General features: G+C 49.5%; 1 protein-coding gene across 7 annotated transcripts in view; it reads right to left on the reverse strand.

The window, feature by feature from the left end:
• Nucleotides 1-17,650, reverse strand: part of PLXNB3 (plexin B3) — a 394,300-nt gene that overhangs the window by 33,973 nt on the left and 342,677 nt on the right. For all 7 annotated transcript variants that reach the window (XM_085629786.1, XM_085629789.1, XM_085629790.1 and 4 more), the window contains one exon: nt 12,349-12,527. In XM_085629786.1, coding sequence (XP_085485912.1) covers nt 12,349-12,527 — 179 coding nt within the window. The remainder of the gene's footprint in view (nt 1-12,348; nt 12,528-17,650) is intronic.

Here is a 17,650-nt window from a genome sequence, read left to right on the forward strand (position 1 = left end):
TTCCCGCTGACACTAAGACATTCATCATTTTCTGCACCCGTCCCTTCCTCTCTTTTCTGTTCTCACCTCTTCCATGCATTGATGCTCTAATCTCGCTCTCCAGTTCTCTCCCTTATTCTTTGTCTTGCTCCATCTCCAACTTCCCTCTTGCTCTCTCTTTCTACAGCCTCATACTTTGCCTTCAACTCCTTCTCTCTTCCCTTTACTTCCATTTACACCTTTCTCATCTCTCTTGATCTAGGTCTTACCCTCCATTTTCTTTTTCCCCATCTTTGCTGCCCATTATTTTTTTCAAGCTTCGTCCTCCCTCTTCCATCTCTGGTCCTTTGCTTTCTATCCCTCTCATATGTATGCCTCTCAATATTTTTCATCCCAGGTCTTATTTCTTCATGCTACTCTAACATCCTTTGTTAGGACACTTTCTTACTCTTCTCTCCATCTCTCACTCTTTCTTCTTCAGTTTCTCTGCAGCAAACCTCTCCCTGTCTGAACCGAGCTCTGCTCCAGCTGCTTTCTCACAGTGGCCCTGTCACTATTCATTGTAGGTTTAGATTTAAAAAGCCTCTTCTCTAAGAGATCCGGGTGACTGATGTTAAGTAGAATCAAGAGGAAATATCTGGAGAGTGCATGGCAGACAACCACCATCAGTGAGGTAACTTTCATGAAGCTTAGTTGCACCGCATTTTATGGTAGTTCAAGCTGCACCGCTGTCTTACCAACCGTAGTCCCTGGCATCCAGTGCAGGTTTGTTATGAAAGGTAACCTTTTGGGGAGGCCGTGGACTCGCGTATTAACATTTAGGGGTTTTAAGGTACATACAGCTAGCTTGTATTTTACATGAATGAGACAGGAGGATAATGGAGCTGCCCTTCTGAATAGAGCAAAATGAAAAGACAAACATATTGATAGTGACAAATCCCACTATGCGGCGTTTACATATCCAGATGTAGTGTTTAATGCAGTGTGCCTGCCAGGGCAGATCCAACTATGGAGCATCTCTTTATTCGGGAGAGACACTCAATAGCGTTTCAGCGTGTGGGGACTGCGTTAACCGTCTACAGCCTCACTATCCCGGAGAGGTGCTTACTGCAGGAACAGCACCTCCTAATCTAGAAAGGGCTCGCTAGTGAAATACAGCCCACTGTACAACACCTATCTAGCAGAGGGGCTCACTGCAGGAACAGATGCAACTCTGCAGCACCCCTTAATCTAGAAAGGGCTCGCTAGTGAAATACAGCGGACTGTACCACCTCTCTATCTAGCAGAGGGGCTCACTGCAGCAACAGATGCAACTCTGCAGCACCCCCTAATCTAGAAAGGGCTCGCTAGTGAAATACAGCGGACTGTACCACACCTCTATCTAGCAGAGGTGAACACTGCAGCAACAGATGCAACTCTGCAGCACCCCCTCATCTAGAAAGGGCTCGCTAGTAAAATACAGCGGACTGTACAACACCTCTTTATCCTGCAGAGGTGCTCACTGCAGCAACAGATGCAACTCTGCAGCACCCCCAAATCTAGAAAGGGCTCGCTAGTGAAATACAGCGGACTGTACAACACCTCTTTATCCTGCAGAGGTGCTCACTGCAGCAACAGATGCAACTCTGCAGCACCCCCTAATCTAGAAAGGGCTCGCTAGTGAAATACAGCGGACTGTACAACACCTCTATCTAGCAGAGGTGAACACTGCAGCAGCAGATGCAACTCTGCAGCACCCCCTAATCTAGAAAGGGCTCGCTAGTGAAATACAGCGGACTGTACAACACCTCTTTATCTAGCAGAGGTGAACACTGCAGCAGCAGATGCAACTCTGCAGCACCCCCTAATCTAGAAAGGGCTCGCTAGTGAAATACAGCGGACTGTACAACACCTCTATCTAGCAGAGGTGCTCACTGCAGGAACAGATGCAACTCTGCAGCACCCCCTAATCTAGAAAGGGCTCGCTAGTGAAATACAGCGGACTGTACAACACCTCTTTATCTAGCAGAGGTGCTCACTGCAGGAACAGATGCAACTCTGCAGCACCCCCTAATCTAGAAAGGGCTCGCTAGTGAAATACAAGCAACTGTACAACACCTCTATCTAGCAGAGGTGCTCACTGCAGGAACAGATGCAACTCTGCAGCACCCCCTAATCTAGAAAGGGCTCGCTAGTGGAATACAGCGGACTGTACAACACCTCTATCTAGCAGAGGGGCTCACTGCAGCAACAGATGCAACTCTGCAGCACCCCCTAATCTAGAAAGGGCTCGCTAGTGAAATACAGCGGACTGTACAACACCTCTTTATCCTGCAGAGGTGCTCACTGCAGGAACAGATGCAACTCTGCAGCACCCCCTAATCTAGAAAGGGCTCGCTAGTGAAATACAGCGGACTGTACAACACCTCTTTATCTAGCAGAGGTGCTCACTGCAGGAACAGATGCAACTCTGCAGCACCCCCTAATCTAGAAAGGGCTCGCTAGTGGAATACAGCGGACTGTACAACACCTCTATCTAGCAGAGGGGCTCACTGCAGCAACAGATGCAACTCTGCAGCACCCCCTAATCTAGAAAGGGCTCGCTAGTGAAATACAGCGGACTGTACAACACCTCTTTATCCTGCAGAGGTGCTCACTGCAGGAACAGATGCAACTCTGCAGCACCCCCTAATCTAGAAAGGGCTCGCTAGTGAAATACAGCGGACTGTACAACACCTCTTTATCTAGCAGAGGTGCTCACTGCAGGAACAGATGCAACTCTGCAGCACCCCCTAATCTAGAAAGGGCTCGCTAGTGAAATACAGCGGACTGTACAACACCTCTTTATCTAGCAGAGGTGCTCACTGCAGGAACAGATGCAACTCTGCAGCACCCCCTAATCTAGAAAGGGCTCGCTAGTGAAATACAAGCAACTGTACAACACCTCTATCTAGCAGAGGTGCTCACTGCAGGAACAGATGCAACTCTGCAGCACCCCCTAATCTAGAAAGGGCTCGCTAGTGGAATACAGCGGACTGTACAACACCTCTATCTAGCAGAGGGGCTCACTGCAGCAACAGATGCAACTCTGCAGCACCCCCTAATCTAGAAAGGGCTCGCTAGTGAAATACAGCGGACTGTACAACACCTCTTTATCCTACAGAGGTGCTCACTGCAGGAACAGATGCAACTCTGCAGCACCCCCTAATCTAGAAAGGGCTCGCTAGTGAAATACAGCGGACTGTACAACACCTCTTTATCTAGCAGAGGTGCTCACTGCAGGAACAGATGCAACTCTGCAGCACCCCCTAATCTAGAAAGGGCTCGCTAGTGAAATACAAGCAACTGTACAACACCTCTTTATCCTGCAGAGGTGCTCACTGCAGCAACAGATGCAAGTCTGCAGCACCCCCTAATCTAGAAAGGGCTCGCTAGTGAAATACAGAGGACTGTACAACACCTCTTTATCCTGCAGAGGTGCTCACTGCAGGAACAGATGCAACTCTGCAGCACCCCCTAATCTAGAAAGGGCTCGCTAGTGAAATACAGCGGACTGTACAACACCTCTATCTAGCAGAGGTGCTCACTGCAGGAACAGATGCAACTCTGCAGCACCCCCTAATCTAGAAAGGGCTCGCTAGTGAAATACAGCGGACTGTACCACACCTCTATCTAGCAGAGGTGAACACTGCAGCAACAGATGCAACTCTGCAGCACCCCCTAATCTAGAAAGGGCTCGCTAGTGAAATACAGCGGACTGTACAACACCTCTTTATCCTGCAGAGGTGCTCACTGCAGGAACAGATGCAACTCTGCAGCACCCCCTAATCTAGAAAGGGCTCGCTAGTGAAATACAGCGGACTGTACCACACCTCTATCTAGCAGAGGTGCTCACTGCAGGAACAGATGCAACTCTGCAGCACCCCCTAATCTAGAAAGGGCTCGCTAGTGAAATACACCCCACCTTACAACACCTATCTAGCAGAGGTGCTCACTACAGCAACAGATGCAACTCTGCAGCACCCCCTAATCTAGAAAGGGCTCGCTAGTGAAATACAGCGGACTGTACAACACCTCTTTATCCTGCAGATGTGCTCACTGCAGCAACAGATGCAACTCTGCAGCACCCCCTAATCTAGAAAGGGCTCGCTAGTGAAATACAGCGGACTGTACAACACCTCTATCTAGCAGAGGTGCTCACTGCAGGAACAGATGCAACTCTGCAGCACCCCCTAATCTAGAAAGGGCTCGCTAGTGGAATACAGCGGACTGTACAACACCTCTATCTAGCAGAGGGGCTCACTGCAGCAACAGATGCAACTCTGCAGCACCCCCTAATCTAGAAAGGGCTCGCTAGTGAAATACAGCGGACTGTACAACACCTCTTTATCCTGCAGAGGTGCTCACTGCAGGAACAGATGCAACTCTGCAGCACCCCCTAATCTAGAAAGGGCTCGCTAGTGAAATACAGCGGACTGTACAACACCTCTATCTAGCAGAGGTGCTCACTGCGGCAACAGATGCAACTCTGCAGCACCCCCTAATCTAGAAAGGGCTCGCTAGTGGAATACAGCGGACTGTACAACACCTCTATCTTTCAGAGGTGCTTACTGCAGGAACAGATGCAACTCTGCAGCACCCCCTAATCTAGAAAGGGCTCGCTAGTGGAATACAGCGGACTGTACAACACCTCTATCTAGCAGAGGTGAACACTGCAGCAACAGATGCAACTCTGCAGCACCCCCTAATCTAGAAAGGGCTCGCTAGTGAAATACAGCGGACTGTACAACACCTCTTTATCCTGCAGAGGTGCTCATTGCAGGAACAGATGCAACTCTGCAGCACCCCCTAATCTAGAAAGGGCTCGCTAGTGAAATACAGCGGACTGTACAACACCTCTTTATCCTGCAGAGGTGCTCACTGCAGCAACAGATGCAAGTCTGCAGCACCCCCTAATCTAGAAAGGGCTCGCTAGTGAAATACACCCCACCTTACAACACCTCTATCTAGCAGAGGTGCTCACTGCAGCAACAGATGCAACTCTGCAGCACCCCCTAATCTAGAAAGGGCTCGCTAGTGAAATACAGCGGACTGTACCACACCTCTATCTAGCAGAGGTGCTCACTGCAGCAACAGATGCAACTCTGCAGCACCCCCTAATCTAGAAAGGGCTCGCTAGTAATATACAGAGGGCTGTACAACACCTCTTTATCCTGCAGAGGTGCTCACTGCAGGAACAGATGCAACTCTGCAGCACCCCCTAATCTAGAAAGGGCTCGCTAGTGAACTACAGCGGACTGTACAACACCTCTATCTAGCAGAGGGGCTCACTGCAGCAACAGATGCAACTCTGCAGCACCCCCTAATCTAGAAAGGGCTCGCTAGTGAAATACAGCGGACTGTACAACACCTCTTTATCTAGCAGAGGGGCTTACTGCAGCAACAGATGCAACTCTGCAGCACCCCCTAATCTAGAAAGGGCTCGCTAGTGAAATACAGCGGACTGTACAACACCTCTATCTAGCAGAGGTGAACACTGCAGCAGCAGATGCAACTCTGCAGCACCCCCTAATCTAGAAAGGGCTCGCTAGTGAAATACAGCGGACTGTACAACACCTCTATCTAGCAGAGGGGCTCACTGCAGCAACAGATGCAACTCTGCAGCACCCCCTAATCTAGAAAGGGCTCGCTAGTGAAATACAGCGGACTGTACAACACCTCTTTATCTAGCAGAGGTGCTTACTGCAGGAACAGATGCAACTCTGCAGCACCCCCTAATCTAGAAAGGGCTCGCTAGTGAAATACAGCGGACTGTACAACACCTCTATCTTTCAGAGGTGCTCACTGCAGGAACAGATGCAACTCTGCAGCACCCCCTAATCTAGAAAGGGCTCGCTAGTGAAATACAGCAGACTGTACAACACCTCTATCTTTCAGAGGTGCTCACTGCAGGAACAGATGCAACTCTGCAGCACCCCCTAATCTAGAAAGGGCTCGCTAGTGAAATACAGCGGACTGTACAACACCTCTTTATCCTGCAGAGGTGCTCACTGCAGCAACAGATGCAACTCTGCAGCACCCCCTAATCTAGAAAGGGCTCGCTAGTGAAATACAGCGGACTGTACAACACCTCTTTATCCTGCAGAGGTGCTCACTGCAGGAACAGATGCAACTCTGCAGCACCCCCTAATCTAGAAAGGGCTCGCTAGTGAAATACAGCGGACTGTACAACACCTCTTTATCCTGCAGAGGTGCTCACTACAGGAACAGATGCAACTCTGCAGCACCCCCTAATCTAGAAAGGGCTCGCTAGTGAAATACAGCGGACTGTACCACACCTCTATCTAGCAGAGGTGCTCACTGCAGGAACAGATGCAACTCTGCAGCACCCCCTAATCTAGAAAGGGCTCGCTAGTGAAATACACCCCACCTTACAACACCTATCTAGCAGAGGTGCTCACTACAGCAACAGATGCAACTCTGCTGCACCCCCTAATCTAGAAAGGGCTCGCTAGTGAAATACAGCGGACTGTACAACACCTCTTTATCCTGCAGAGGGGCTCACTGCAGCAACAGATGCAACTCTGCAGCACCCCCTAATCTAGAAAGGGCCCGCTAGTGAAATACAGCGGACTGTACAACACCTCTATCTAGCAGAGGGGCTCACTGCAGCAACAGATGCAACTCTGCAGCACCCCCTAATCTAGAAAGGGCTCGCTAGTGAAATACAGCGGACTGTACAACACCTCTTTATCCTGCAGATGTGCTCACTGCAGCAACAGATGCAACTCTGCAGCACCCCCTAATCTAGAAAGGGCTCGCTAGTGAAATACAGCGGACTGTACAACACCTCTATCTAGCAGAGGTGAACACTGCAGCAACAGATGCAACTCTGCAGCACCCCCTAATCTAGAAAGGGCTCGCTAGTGAAATACAGCGGACTGTACAACACCTCTTTATCCTGCAGAGGTGCTCACTGCGGCAACAGATGCAACTCTGCAGCACCCCCTAATCTAGAAAGGGCTCGCTAGTGAAATACAGCGGACTGTACAACACCTCTTTATCCTGCAGAGGGGCTCACTGCAGCAACAGATGCAACTCTGCAGCACCCCCTAATCTGGAAAGGGCTCGCTAGTGAAATACAGCGGACTGTACAACACCTCTTTATCTAGCAGAGGTGCTCACTGCAGGAACAGATGCAACTCTGCAGCACCCCCTAATCTAGAGAGGGCTCGCTAGTGTAATACAGCTGACTGTACAACACCTCTCTATCTAGCAGAGGTGCTCACTGCAGGAACAGATGCAACTCTGCAGCACCCCCTAATCTAGAAAGGGCTCGCTAGTGAAATACAGCGGACTGTACAACACCTCTTTATCCTGCAGAGGTGCTCACTGCAGGAACAGATGCAACTCTGCAGCACCCCCTAATCTAGAAAGGGCTCGCTAGTGAAATACAGCGGACTGTACCACACCTCTATCTAGCAGAGGTGCTCACTGCAGGAACAGATGCAACTCTGCAGCACCCCCTAATCTAGAAAGGGCTCGCTAGTGAAATACACCCCACCTTACAACACCTATCTAGCAGAGGTGCTCACTACAGCAACAGATGCAACTCTGCAGCACCCCCTAATCTAGAAAGGGCTCGCTAGTGAAATACAGCGGACTGTACAACACCTCTTTATCCTGCAGATGTGCTCACTGCAGCAACAGATGCAACTCTGCAGCACCCCCTAATCTAGAAAGGGCTCGCTAGTGAAATACAGCGGACTGTACAACACCTCTATCTAGCAGAGGTGAACACTGCAGCAACAGATGCAACTCTGCAGCACCCCCTAATCTAGAAAGGGCTCGCTAGTGAAATACAGCGGACTGTACAACACCTCTTTATCCTGCAGAGGTGCTCACTGCGGCAACAGATGCAACTCTGCAGCACCCCCTAATCTAGAAAGGGCTCGCTAGTGAAATACAGCGGACTGTACAACACCTCTTTATCCTGCAGAGGGGCTCACTGCAGCAACAGATGCAACTCTGCAGCACCCCCTAATCTGGAAAGGGCTCGCTAGTGAAATACAGCGGACTGTACAACACCTCTATCTAGCAGAGGTGAACACTGCAGCAACAGATGCAACTCTGCAGCACCCCCTAATCTAGAAAGGGCTCGCTAGTGAAATACAGCGGACTGTACAACACCTCTTTATCCTGCAGAGGTGCTCACTGCAGGAACAGATGCAACTCTGCAGCACCCCCTAATCTAGAAAGGGCTCGCTAGTGAAATACAGCGGACTGTACCACACCTCTATCTAGCAGAGGTGCTCACTGCAGCAACAGATGCAACTCTGCAGCACCCCCTAATCTGGAAAGGGCTCGCTAGTGAAATACAGCGGACTGTACAACACCTCTATCTAGCAGAGGTGAACACTGCAGCAACAGATGCAACTCTGCAGCACCCCCTAATCTAGAAAGGGCTCGCTAGTGAAATACAGCGGACTGTACCACCTCTCTATCTAGCAGAGGTGCTCACTGCAGCAGCAGATGCAACTCTGCAGCACCCCCTAATCTAGAAAGGGCTCGCTAGTGAAATACAGTGGACTGTACAACACCTCTTTATCCTGCAGAGGTGCTCACTGCAGGAACAGATGCAACTCTGCAGCCCCCCCTAATCTAGAAAGGGCTCGCTAGTGAAATACAGCCAACTGTACAACACCTCTATCTAGCAGAGGGGCTCACTGCAGCAACAGATGCAACTCTGCAGCACCCCCTAATCTAGAAAGGGCTCGCTAGTGAAATACAGCGGACTGTACAACACCTCTATCTAGCAGAGGTGAACACTGCAGCAACAGATGCAACTCTGCAGCACCCCCTAATCTGGAAAGGGCTCGCTAGTGAAATACACCCCACCTTACAACACCTCTATCTTTCAGAGGGGCTCACTGCAGCAGCAGATGCAAGTCTGCAGCACCCCCTAATCTAGAAAGGGCTCGCTAGTGAAATACAGCGGACTGTACCACCTCTCTATCTAGCAGAGGGGCTCACTGCAGCAACAGATGCAACTCTGCAGCACCCCCTAATCTAGAAAGGGCTCGCTAGTGAAATACAGCGGACTGTACCACACCTCTATCTAGCAGAGGTGAACACTGCAGCAGCAGATGCAACTCTGCAGCACCCCCTAATCTAGAAAGGGCTCGCTAGTGAAATACAGCGGACTGTACAACACCTCTTTATCCTGCAGAGGTGCTCACTGCAGCAACAGATGCAACTCTGCAGCACCCCCTAATCTAGAAAGGGCTCGCTAGTGAAATACAGCGGACTGTACAACACCTCTATCTAGCAGAGGTGCTCACTGCAGGAACAGATGCAACTCTGCAGCACCCCCTAATCTAGAAAGGGCTCGCTAGTGAAATACAGCGGACTGTACAACACCTCTATCTAGCAGAGGTGAACACTGCAGCAGCAGATGCAACTCTGCAGCACCCCCTAATCTAGAAAGGGCTCGCTAGTGAAATACAGTGGACTGTACAACACCTCTTTATCTAGCAGAGGTGCTCACTGCAGGAACAGATGCAACTCTGCAGCACCCCCTAATCTAGAAAGGGCTCGCTAGTGAAATACAGCGGACTGTACAACACCTCTATCTAGCAGAGGTGAACACTGCAGCAGCAGATGCAACTCTGCAGCACCCCCTAATCTAGAAAGGGCTCGCTAGTGAAATACAGTGGACTGTACAACACCTCTTTATCTAGCAGAGGTGCTCACTGCAGGAACAGATGCAACTCTGCAGCACCCCCTAATCTAGAAAGGGCTCGCTAGTGAAATACAGCGGACTGTACAACACCTCTATCTAGCAGAGGTGCTCACTGCAGCAGCAGATGCTCAAATATATGAAATGGAAGGCGCCTCTGCACTGAACCCATCAAGCTTGAAGACAGCAAAGTATTCACCTTTTAGTCTATGGAGCCAGAGAGATTATTCCCTTCTGGTGCAGTGCGATATACATACAAATAAGTAAATAATTCAAGATCCCAAGCAATCCATGAAAGAAATTAGACCTGAATGAGAATATAGGGTACGCTTCAAACACACACTTGGAAACACAGAAGCCATTGACCCAACGCAGGGAAACAGGGGATTTACCAACTTTGGGAAACACAGGCGGTATTGACGAAATACAGGGCATTAACGAACTTTAGGAAATCTGGCATCCTCAGCCCAACCCGGGGAAACATTAGGTCTCTACAGCTCTATTGAGAATTCTGCAGACTCCCTCCGCCCTGTGGGAAATACTAGATGCCTTAACTCCACCAGAATTAACCTGGTAAACTATGTCGGAAACCTAGGAAATAGAGTAGGACTGACACCAAGAACTCCAAATGAACTCCAAACCATGCCATACAAGATGGTCAAATACAACCAAAGAAATAGAGTGCTATAAAAAAGACAGATGCCACCACATTTGACTTGGAAAATGAAGGATCTACTAAACATACAAAGGAAATACAGTATATTCTGAAACTATGGGAGGCACCACATGTAATAGGGGAAGACGGAAAGACCCATCCTAGGAGAGGAGTGGCACAGGAGGTAAAATAACCAGCTGTTAAGCTACTTAAATGGTAGGCATCCAAGTCAACCTAAATGTCTCTGGTTTCAGTTCCGATTGGCCAACGCAGCCTTTCATGCTTCCGCAGATAAGATGTGAACAATTGAGATGGGGATATGAACCCCTGATCAGATGGTTAATGTGAAGAAAGATTTTCAGTAAATATTTTATACCCAATCATTTATTACGATTCAAATCTAAAACTTCCAATACATGCATATTGGCAAAAGTATAAATCTTTTTTTTTTTTAGTTATTAAAGTTCTCACCTCTTTTAATTTAACTCCTAAAAGTTGCCTCCTGTTCGTTTTTTGTGCCCATGGTCTTTGACCTCAGAGGATCTAGCCCCCAAAGTGCCATTCTTCCCCCATCTCAGTGAATGAAGGACCTTCTTTGCTTGACCCTCGTGGGACAGCATGGTTGATGGCAGTCGTTCAGAGTTTACATATATATTTTTACTGTTTCTTTGATGTGTGGTCTAACGGAGTATACTATGGGTAGGTCGCCCAGAGAAAGTCTTTCCTTCACCAGAGTGTATGTTAAGAAAGTGATAATGAAGGCCTGAGGTCCGGGTTTGTGAGATTCCCAGACTTTAGTACTGTGACTTCTCACTAGTGGTCAGGCCTGTGGGCATGGCTTCCCTTACATCCACCAGAAGTCCTTGCCATCCTACGGTGTGTTTTCAAGATGTCTGGTCCCAAAAGAGAGCATTCCAAATACCCTTTTCCTGAAATGGCTGGCCACATATTTTAAAACAAAACTCCTTTCTGCCAGCTGCCATGGACAGTAGAAATAGTGAGTGTCTCAAAATGCTGCGGAACCTGCCTGGACCTCACACATGCTTCCCATGTGATAGGGATATCTGCTGCCCGCTCTCCTATAGCTGGGACCAAACTGTAGTGATGGCCTGAATAGATGCCCGTCTGGAGTCTGCCTGGTTGGCTCTCGACCCGCCCAATGAAAAGAAGGCATTGCCCCACACACAGCTAACTTTGGAAGCTGCCGAGTGTTGACTGGCTCATGAAGCAACAACAGAGCAGATTTCCCCACTGCTGTAACTACATTGAACCATCTAGAGCTGTAACCTTGTCTGGTGGGCATCCTGCCCTCTCTACCCAAGAGTCTGCATTCCACTGACACTACTTCCTTCACATTCCACAATAGACTGCCTCCATCTTCTTGGTATGACCCAGGCACATGAACCCCCTCTGCTATGCTGCAGGGGTGTTTGGGAATACTGGATGTCCTCTTTCCAACCCTAAACAGCCATCTAGTGAACCAGCAAGCAACCTATTCAAACCTTACTAGTCTGATGAGCCTGCATGGAACCCCAGTCTCTAACCACAAGTACCTGGAGCACTAGGTACCACAAATAGCATCAGAAAAGCCAGGCCACAGCCGGGCCATTCAAGGATGCAGGCCTATTTGTTCCATTATAGCCATGAGTTAAGGCGGAGCATGGGGCTGCAGTTAACTACTTCCAGATTCCCCATGTAATCCACATACTTTCTAGTTGTAAGAAACAACTTTTTTTGGCATTACTACATCAAGTCTGGCTGATGCTGGTGCCTGGCTTCACCTGCATGTCCTCAGTTAGTACTGGGGATTGGGTTTATGAGTTTAGGATCTTTTGAAGTCTTTAACTTCCTTCCTTTATCCAGCTAGTAAACAAAAGCAACCACCAGTCCTCTCGCTGCTCCATCTTGCCACAGCCCCTCTCCACCCCACCTCCAGTGCCCCAGGACACTCTTAAAGGCTACTGCGCTGGCACGGTTGGTAACTTTGCCCACTCACCTGCGCAACATAAGCTTGGGGTTCTTCACCACATATTGTTCAGCCAGGGAGGCCAGAAGACTCGTCATGATCTCTGTGAGGTATTCCAGTTTCCCGTGCAGAGCCAGAGTCAGAAGCGAGGCCACGTGGCAGCGGTCTCGCTGTGAGAAGGACTGCTGCTCCTCAAGTGTGCCTATGAGCTGAAGAAAGCAGAAACCACCTTGAAAATGACAGTCTGGTTATTGGGAATTTTTAGCACCCGGGATCAGGACAACTCCTCTCCTAGCTCAGCGGTGGCCATTTCTCTCAAGTGAGCAAAATTCTAGTCTAGACCATGCCATTGACAAGGAAGAACCTCTAGTTGTTCCTTCTTTGGTAGGAACATTCCCTTGACAACCGGTGACTCCACCTCTTTGGTGACGGCAAGCTATTGCCACTGATTCAATCTTCTATGATCCTCTCACCTTCACATGAAAGTCAGCTTCTCCCTCGTCACCACTTATTCTACTCTCACATTGGTGAGTCTGATTTCCGCTACCTCTCACCCCCCACATACTTCTTAATTGCCCCCACCCTTTGACTTCCTTTGGTCCTCCCATGAGGGGAAGGTTCTCCCTCTCTAGTCCCTCATGCATCTCCCACTTTGGTTAGGTCAAGTGTTACTTCTTTACTACGGATGGTCCACTCACTGTGTTCAGGGTAAGCTCCTTCTCATTTTCTGACAACTTAATCTCGTCTCACCTTGCTGAGGATGAACTTCACTTCCTACACCAACAGTTAAAATCTGAACAGGATTAGTGTCTCCCTTTTTTGATCTATGGCCATTCTACCCGATAAAGACCACTCTACCTTCACATCAAGTATGGGTATCAAGCTTTGGGAGGTCATGTTTCTCCCCTAGACTACTCATGGTGCTCTTGGTGGAGACAGCCTTCTCTCCCAGCCATCTATGGGCCTAACCCCATGCCAACTACTGAATATGCTACTTACCAGTATGCATCTGTTCTTGGCATGTAGGGCTGCTGACATTCATATCTGTGCATAGATCGCCGCCTAGTGTTGGGTCCGGATGTTTGCACGTTGTTGTCCTGGAAGAGTCTTCGAAGTATCCTTGGATAGGTGACTCCTCCCCTGGACTACAGTGCGCATGGGCATCCTCTCCATCCTCAGATTGTTTTTCGCCATTGTGGCAGTGATGGAGTAGATACAGAAAGTGATGACCATGCTTGCAGTAATTCTGAGAGCTGCAGCTGCGACAGGCGCCGGGGAGGAGGGAGGGCGATATGAATGTCAGCAGCCCTACATGCCAAGAACAGATGCATACTGGTAAGTAGCATATTCAGTTCGAGGCATGTGGGCTGCTGAATTCATATCTGTGCATAGAATACATAGCAGTGCCCTCTATTAGCGGCGGCTACCCGTGCCAGCTGCAGCGGTCTGAAAAAGTGTTTTGAGAACAGCCTGTCCTACAGCTGCCTGCTGTTTTGACTGCACATCTACGCAATAGTGTTTTGTAAATGTGTGTGTAGTGGACCATGTGGCTGCTCTGCATATATCATGCAGGGGAATATTTCCTAGGAAGGCCATGGAAGCCCCCAACTTACGTGTTGAGTGGGCTCGTGGTGGAATAGTTAATGTGCGTTTTGCCTTTTGATAACAGATTTGAATACACTTAACTATCCATCTGGCTATCCCTGCTTTGGAGATGGCGTTACCTTTGTGGTGTGGGGCAAAGGCAACGAACAGTTGTTTTGTCTTCCTGAATGGTTTAGTCCTGTCGATGTAGTACATGAGGGCCCTCCGTACATCTAGTGTATGTAGTGCCCTTTCTGCAACAGTTTGTGGGTTTTGGAAGAAAACGGGCAGTTCAATAGTCTGGTTCATGTGGAACTGTGATATTACCTTGGGCATGAACTTGGGGTTGGTACGTAGTACGACCCTGTTAGCGTGAACCTGAATAAATGGCTCTTGAACGGTTAGTGCCTGGAGTTCACTAACTCTTCTGAGGGAAGTGATCGCTACTAGGAAGGCCACTTTCCAGGTAAGGAATTGAATCTCGCATGAGTGTAGAGGTTCAAAGGGTGGACCCATCAGGCGTGTGAGGACCAAGTTGAGGTTCCACATTGGAGCCGGTGGGTGACTAGGTGGAATGACTCGTTTGAGCCCCTCCAAGAATGCTTTGATGGCAGGCACTCTGAATAGAGAGAGGTGCTGCCTGGTTTGCAGATAGGCTGATATTGCGGTCAAATGGACACGTATAGAGGTGTACGCCAGATTGCATCGATATAGGTGTAAGAGATAACAGATGATGTTTTGGATGGATGCGTCCAGCGGGTTGATGTCATTATTTCCGCAATAAATGACGAACCTTTTCCATTTGGCTGCATAGCAAGCTCTGGTAGTGGGTCTCCTGGCCTCCTTGATGATGTCCATACAGTCAGGTGGCAGTTTGAGGTAGCCAAACTCTAGGACTTCAGGAGCCAGATCGCCAGATTCAGCTGTTGCGGATCTGGGTGCTGAACCTCTCCATGGTTCTGCGTCAAATGCGCGGGTTTGATCCGCAGCCTTTGATGCGGCACCACGGAAAGTTCGAGGAAGGTGGTGTACCACGGCTGGCGTGCCCACGTGGGAGCAACTAGGACGAGTGTCAGGGAGTGTTGTCGGAGTTTGCGGGCCACTAGCGGTATCAATGGCGCTGGGGGAAAAGCGTACGCAAATCTGCCGGACCAGTTCATCCATATCGCATTGCCCTGCGACTGCGGATGTGGGAATCTGGGGGCGAAGCTTGGGCATTTTGCGTTTTCGCTTGTCGCGAATAGGTCTATCTCCGGATGACCCCACTGCTGAAAGTACGGTTGGAGTACTGATGGGTGTAACTCCCACTCGTGCATTTGGTGGCTGTGTCTGCTGAGCAGATCCGCCATCTGGTTGTCCTTGCCAGGGAGGTGTTCCGCCATGAGGAACATGTTCCTTTGAATGGCCCACTTCCACATGCTCTGAGCCAGATGAGACAACTGTGGAGAGTGTGTGCCTCCCTGTTTCTGTATGTAGTACATTGCGGTCATGTTGTCCGTCCGGATCAACACGACCTTGTTGCATAGATGTACTTTGAACGCCTTCATGGCTAGGAAGATTGCCATCAATTCCAGAAGGTTGATGTGCAACTTCTTTTGTTGTGTTGTCCATAGTCCTTGCACTGTGTAGTGGAGTACATGAGCTCCCCATCCCTGGAGAGACGCGTCCGCTGTCAGTACTATTTGTGGGACAGGCTCTTGGAACGGTCGGCCCTTGCAAAGGTTTTGTGGATTCCACCAATGCAGAGAGTTGTATGCCCGACCGCTCACCAACACTAGGTCCTTTAACTGTCCTTGAGCCTGATTCCACTGACGTGCTAGGCACTCCTGAAGTGGGCGCATATGTAATCTCGCGTGCGGGACTATGAAGATGCAGGAGGCCATCATGCCTATCAACTGCATGAACACTCGCGCTGGAAGTGAGTGATTGGGTTTGAATTTGGAGATCAGCAGTTGTATGCTGTCGATCCTCACTAAATTTGGCTGAGCTGTGGCCGCCAGAGTGTCTATAGTCGCACCTAGGTACTGTTGTACGTGTGCGGGCTGGAGATGGGACTTTGGATAATTCAGTGAGAATCCCAGACTGTGAAGAAGGTGAATGGTGCGGGACATGTGGCTTGCACATTGCTGGGCTGACTTCGCTTGAACGAGCCAGTCGTCTAGGTAGGGGTAGACGTGTATATGCTGCCTCCGTAGATGTGCTGCCACCGTAGCGAGGCACTTCGTGAAAACCCTGGGCGCTGTTGTCACGCCGAAGGGAAGGACTTTGAACTGATAGTGCTGCCCCTGAACAGTGAACCTGAGGTATTTTTTGTGTGAGGGGTGGATGGGTATGTGAAAGTACGCATCCTTGAGGTCCAGTGTGGCTAGGAAGTCTCCCTGCTTGAGAAGCGGAAGGACTTGCTGTAGAGTGAGCATATGAAAGTGCTCTGAAAGAATGTACTGGTTCAGGGGTCTCAGGTCCAATATAGGTCTGAGCGACCCGTCCTTTTTTGGAATTAAGAAGTAGAGGGAGTACACTCCCGCACCCTGCTCGTGGATGGGTACGACCTCTATAGCGCCTTTTAGAAGCATACTTTGCACTTCTTGCTGTAAGAGCGTTAAGTGCTCTGAGGACATAGGACGGCTTCTTGGTGGTATTGTGGGTGGAGTGGAGGTTAACTCCAGACAGTAACCGTATTTTATAATATCTTTGACCCACCTGTCCGTGGTGATGGAATTCCACGTGGACAGGAACCTTTGTAGCCTTCCCCCGACAGGTGTTATGTGGTCGGGAGGAAGGGAGAGGGCGTCACTGCTTGTTCTTGGGGGAGGACCTGGTGTTGCCGTAGCCGCGTCCTCTGCCCTTTGTGCTGGAGCCACGATATCCACCTCGGGTGTTTTTATCATAGGTGGTCTGTGTATTGCCTTTGTTGTATGTTTGTTGTGACCCCTGTCCTCTACCTGCTCCCTTGTTTCCGGGGCGACGAAAGGAGCCGCTCCGAAAGGACTGAGTTTGTAGTGCGCCCATGGACTTTGCAGTGTCCGTATCCTTTTTTATCTTTGAGGGTGATGTCAACCTCTGGCCCGAATAAATAGTCGGGGTTGACGGGCTGGTTCAGTATATTGTTTTGTACCTCAGGCTTGAATCCTGAGATCCGTAGCCAGGCATGTCGTCGCAACATGACGCTTGTGTTTATGGCTCTGGCAGCCGTGTCTGCAACATCTAGTGCGCATTTGATGGAAGCGTTCGTTAGTAGCTGTCCTTCTCTGATGAGCATTTCTGCGCCTTCCTTGAACTGGTCAGGGAGATGTTGGAATATTTGCTCAAGTGTGTCATAGTGCGCTCTATCATAGCGAGCAAGGAGCGCCTGAGTGTTGGCTATGCGCCATATGTTGGCAGCTTGGGCGGCAACTCGCTTGCCAGAGGTTTCTAACACCTTGGACTCTTTGTCCAGGGGAGGAGCGTCACCTGTTGTTTGCGAGTGTGCCCTCTTGCGTGCATTCGCTACGACGATGGAGTCGAGTGGTAATTGTCCTCTGATGTAAGTAGGATCCCCAGGTGCTGATCTGTATTTTTTATCAATCCTGGGGTTTATCACTCGTGCCCTGGTGGGTTCTTTGAAAATGTCCTTGGCTGGTTTGAGGACCCCCTTCAACATTGGCAGAGTCTTTACATGTCTTTCTGAGGATGCAAAGGTGTCCATTAGAAAGTCATCTTCGATGGTATCAGAGTGAAGCTGCACCCCATGGTTATTGGCAGCACGTTC

Source organism: Triturus cristatus, chromosome 10 (genome assembly GCF_964204655.1).
Source record: "Triturus cristatus chromosome 10, aTriCri1.1, whole genome shotgun sequence".
In the NCBI taxonomy this organism is placed as follows: Eukaryota; Metazoa; Chordata; class Amphibia; order Caudata; family Salamandridae; genus Triturus; species Triturus cristatus.